The sequence below is a fragment of the Carlito syrichta genome, unplaced genomic scaffold (genome assembly GCF_000164805.1).
Source record: "Carlito syrichta isolate Samal-C Ts95f unplaced genomic scaffold, Tarsius_syrichta-2.0.1 Scaffold130370, whole genome shotgun sequence".
Taxonomy (NCBI): Eukaryota; Metazoa; Chordata; class Mammalia; order Primates; family Tarsiidae; genus Carlito; species Carlito syrichta.
In genome coordinates, this window is record NW_007074466.1 from 1 (window position 1) to 4,003 (window position 4,003).

The window sequence follows — 4,003 nt, forward strand, 5'->3', positions numbered from 1 at the left end:
GAGGCCCGGGGGGTCGGGGGGCCTCGCCCCCCACCCGCCGCCCGGCCTCCACCGCGGTCCGCAGCCCCCGGGCCGTGCCCTGGAGGAGATCCGAGGGCGAGCACAGGTCAGCCTGGGGAGGAAGAGCAGGGCAGATGGACAGGGACAAAGACAGACGTCAGGCGCAGCAGCAAGACCGCCCTGCCCACCCCTGCCCTCACGTGCCACGGCCAGAGCCTCGCCACATGCAGACGTGCAGCACAGGGACGCGCAGGACAGGGGGACGCGCTTCCTCCTGGGAGCAGACACCCTCTGCGGGCGGAACCCCCCACCCATGCAATTGCTCAGCTGCGCACAGGACGCCACCCTGCAGAGACGGCCCCCTTACCTCAGGCACCCCCATTTTCCGACAGGCTTCTAGGAAACTCTCCACGTTCTTCCGACACTTGAGGGCACTGAGTTTTGGCTGGAGGTGGGTAGGGAGAGAAGACGGGTGAGGGAGAGTCCACAGGAAACCCCCGCCCCAGGCCCGCCTTCTTCCCGGCCCTGACTGACCACAGCAGGTGAGGGCACGTGAATGAAGGGCACCGAGCGCGGCCGCAGCTGGTTGGCCAGCTGGCAGAGGATGACCCCGTTGGCCAGAGCCTCGGCCAGGTCCTCAGGCAGGGGCTGCTGCAGCCGTGACTCGAGGACCTGAGGGGCATGGGAGAGAAGGAGCAGGCTGGGGCCAGCAGGAGACCCGTGCCCGCCCTTTCTGTCCTCGGGGAAGCCCCAGGGTGGGCAGAGGAGCGTTGCAGGAAGCCTGGGTCCTGGGGAGGGAAACTCGGAGAGGCGCCATGCTGAGCCACGGAGCTCCCACTACGGCTTACCTGGCGCAGTTGAGTCATTAATTCCTTCTCGTCGGGAACCTGGGGGGATGGTCGGGGCCTCAAGACAGAGTCTGGTGAGGAAGGGCCTGGGAGAAAAGGAGGGCACGGGGGCTGTCTCCACTGCTCACCACTGCCTTTGAGGCTGGGTCCCATGATCTGCCACTCACAGCTACCACCTCTCTGCTTGTGGGATTTTCAACACACACAACAGACCCAGCAGGGGGACACGCCCAGCAGTTACTGCTGGCTGGCACAGGGAGACCCACCTGAGCCACTCTGTGAGGAGGAACGGAAGAGGAAGCTGTTTGGCCTCTGAATGGAGCCGAGCGGCCGGGGAGCAGGTGCTGTCGCTGGGGGCCAGAGCCAGGGACGGGGCAGGTGAGAGCGGCGTCCTCTCGGTGCCCTACTCTTCCCGCAGGCTGCCAGGTCCCCACCACCCCTGTGCCCGCACAGGCACCCATCCTCCTCCAAAGTCCCCGTCCCACCTGGCCCAGGTACAGGAAGGAGCTCCTGGGGGGTGGGGGCAGCAGTAGGGGCTCCCTGCCCCACAGCAGCTCCCAGGTGGGTGGCACTGGACTTGGCTGGGCTGCTGAGGAGAGGCAGAAGGACGTTAGAGGGGACGTCGGGGAAGGGTTGGAGGAGAGGACTCGGGGGGAAAACCTACTTGCAGGTGGCTTGCGTGGCCAAGGCGGCAGCCCCTCCCCCAGCAGCCCTAATCCCCGGCTTCAGGAAACTGGAATAGCAAGGAGAGGTGGAGTCAGCCCCAGGGCAGAGCAGCCGGGAGGAGCAGCTCGTTTCCACCCATGTCCAGGACCACCATGTCCAGCAACAGCCCTCTGTCCACACCCGTCCTTCCTGGGGGTCCCCCACGGCCCGCTCTGCTGCTGCTGCTGCTGCTGCTGCTGCCGGCGCTCACGCTCCTGCCACAGCTGCAAGGTGTCTGGACGCCGCCGCTCCTCCCCTGCTGGTTCCTCCCGCCTGAGGAGCCAAGACAGAGGCAGACCCCAGCCGGGGTCAGAGGAGGAAGGCCGGGGGGCTGGGAGTAACGGGCAGAGTGCTGGCTCAGGGGCTCTGAGTACCTGCTGCTTGGCGCCTTCTCCTTATCCCCTGCCGCAGGGCTTAATTCGGGGGGCCGCTGCTCCTGAAAAGAGAACAGCACCGAGACTGAGCAAAGGCCTGAGCCCCCAAGCCTGCCCGTCTCTCGGCCTCCAGTTTCCCTTCTGCTGGCGAAAACACATGGAGGAGTCCCCACCTCGGCAGCTCCGCGCTCGTCGTCCTCCCCAGGGACGTGGCTGTCGATGAAGTCTATCTGCTCAGGGTCTCCGTCAGCTGGAGAGGCCGGGCCATGTCAGCAAGCAGGCGGGACCCCCGAGCCCTCGTCCTCAGCCACCTCCCTGCTAACTCGGCTACTCACCAGAGCCATCCTCCCTCCGTTCTCTGGGCCCCCGGGCCAGCTCTGAGACCCGGAATGACAGCTCCGAAAACTCATCGGTCGACTGTAAAGGCCAAGATGAAGGAATGGGAGATGGCCTCCGCAGGGGCTCACAGGGGTTCAGGGCCAAAGGAGCTCACGCGAGATCGAGACTGGGGCCTGCTGCTGAGCCAGCCCTTCCCTGGGGCACCGGGCAAGGGACGGAAGAGGACAGCCTTGGCCCCACTTGGCACCCCGAGACTCAGAGGCACTGGCCAAGGTCTCCAGCTTGGAGGCTCTCTTCCAAGGCTGACACCCGAGTCTGCCTTGGAAAGGGGCCCGTACCTCATTCCCAGACCACCTCTTGCTGCCACTGTCAACGCTGTGGAAGCCCGAGTCCAGCCCTCCATCGTACCGACGGCCCGGAAACAAGTCCTCAGCAGGGCTGGGGCACCAGGGAGAGGTGGTCACCTCAGCCGCACAGCAGCCCCCTCACCCTCCCAAGGAAGAAAAGAGGCTTCCTCCCTTCCTTCCCTCCCACCTGGGGCTTACCAGGGACTGAAACTCGGGGGCCGAGAAGGCGCCAGGTCCCCCAGTGCAGAGCCACGCTGCCCAGCCTCTGTGGACAAATACTTGAAGATGTGGAGTTTCCCCTTCAGGCAGATCTGCGTGTGAAAGGGCACATGTTGGTAAGGGAGGAGCGGGAGGATGGCTCTCCAGGTCCTACCTGCTGCCGAGGGACCTCCCCCCCTCCTGCCCAGCCTTATGCCTGTTCCCACGGTCCACCCAGGCCCATGCCTCACCTGGGCAGGCGGGCTTTGCAGGGGGTTGCTGTCCAGCAGGATGACCTGCAGGTGCCTGAGGCGGCAGAAGGAGACCGGGATGCGGGAGACACGGTTACAGGAAAAGTCCAGGCGGACGAGAGGAAGGTCCCCCAGCTCTGGGGGTGGGTGAGGGAAGAGTCAGGAGCGTGTCCGAGGATGGGGCCTGGTGCTCACTTCCTCACCCTCCGCTGTGGCCAGCCAGTCGCCCCTGGGCCGTCGCCACCTCTCCTCTGGGCGGCAGGGCCACTCTCCTTCCGGTGCCCGTCTCTCCTCAAGCCCGGCCCCTTCTGAGCCGAGTCTCCCCAATACGGCCCGCAGGACCTCAGCTCCTTCTCCCTCCACACTTCAGCCGACCCTTCGTTCCCTGTCGACTGGCCCAAGACACAAACCAAACGATGGCACGCGCAGCTCAAAACTCCTCTGTGATGTGCAGCCAGGGCTGCTGAGGCTGAGTGCTTTGTGCCTTGTACTAGTCCAGCCCTGCACCCTGGGTGCCTGTCCACAGGAAGGGGTGTCTTTTGCTAATTCTTGAAAAGGCAGTCTGGAATCATGGTGGCACTAGACAGAATAAAAATCACAGCTCCCTAATCTAGTATGATCAAGGCTTGCTTTCTTTTTTTTTTTGAGTCAGAGTCTCACTCTGTCACCCGGGCCGGAGTGCAGTGATACACTCACAGTCACTACAGCCCTGACCTACTAGGCTCAGGTGATCCTTCTGCTTCAGCCTTCCAAGTAGCTGCACCACCATGCCCAGATAATTTTTTGATTTACTGTAGAAACAAGGCCTTGCCATGTTGCCCATGCTAGTCTTGAGCCCATGGGCTTAGGCAACCCTCTTGCCTCTGCCTCCCAAAGTCCTGGGATTACAGGCGTGAGCCACCATGCCTGACTTTTTTTTTTTTTTTTTTTAAGTCAGAGTC

At 63.6% G+C, this 4,003-nt stretch overlaps 1 protein-coding gene across 1 annotated transcript in view; it reads right to left on the reverse strand.

Annotated features, from left to right (window-relative positions):
* Positions 1-4: 4 nt before the first annotated feature.
* LRCH4 (leucine rich repeats and calponin homology domain containing 4) overlaps positions 5-4,003 on the reverse strand; it is a gene marked incomplete at its 3' end in the record, with an annotated part of 7,592 nt that continues 3,593 nt past the window's right edge. Inside the window, exons 4-17 of the mRNA XM_008048958.1 lie at positions 3,063-3,199; positions 2,812-2,924; positions 2,605-2,704; positions 2,263-2,344; positions 2,101-2,177; positions 1,928-1,989; positions 1,695-1,826; positions 1,513-1,581; positions 1,334-1,437; positions 1,115-1,198; positions 849-934; positions 535-672; positions 368-445; positions 5-112 (exon numbers count right to left, since the gene is read on the reverse strand). Of these exons, the coding sequence (XP_008047149.1) occupies positions 5-112; positions 368-445; positions 535-672; positions 849-934; positions 1,115-1,198; positions 1,334-1,437; positions 1,513-1,581; positions 1,695-1,826; positions 1,928-1,989; positions 2,101-2,177; positions 2,263-2,344; positions 2,605-2,704; positions 2,812-2,924; positions 3,063-3,199 (1,370 nt within the window). The remainder of the gene's footprint in view (positions 113-367; positions 446-534; positions 673-848; positions 935-1,114; positions 1,199-1,333; positions 1,438-1,512; positions 1,582-1,694; positions 1,827-1,927; positions 1,990-2,100; positions 2,178-2,262; positions 2,345-2,604; positions 2,705-2,811; positions 2,925-3,062; positions 3,200-4,003) is intronic.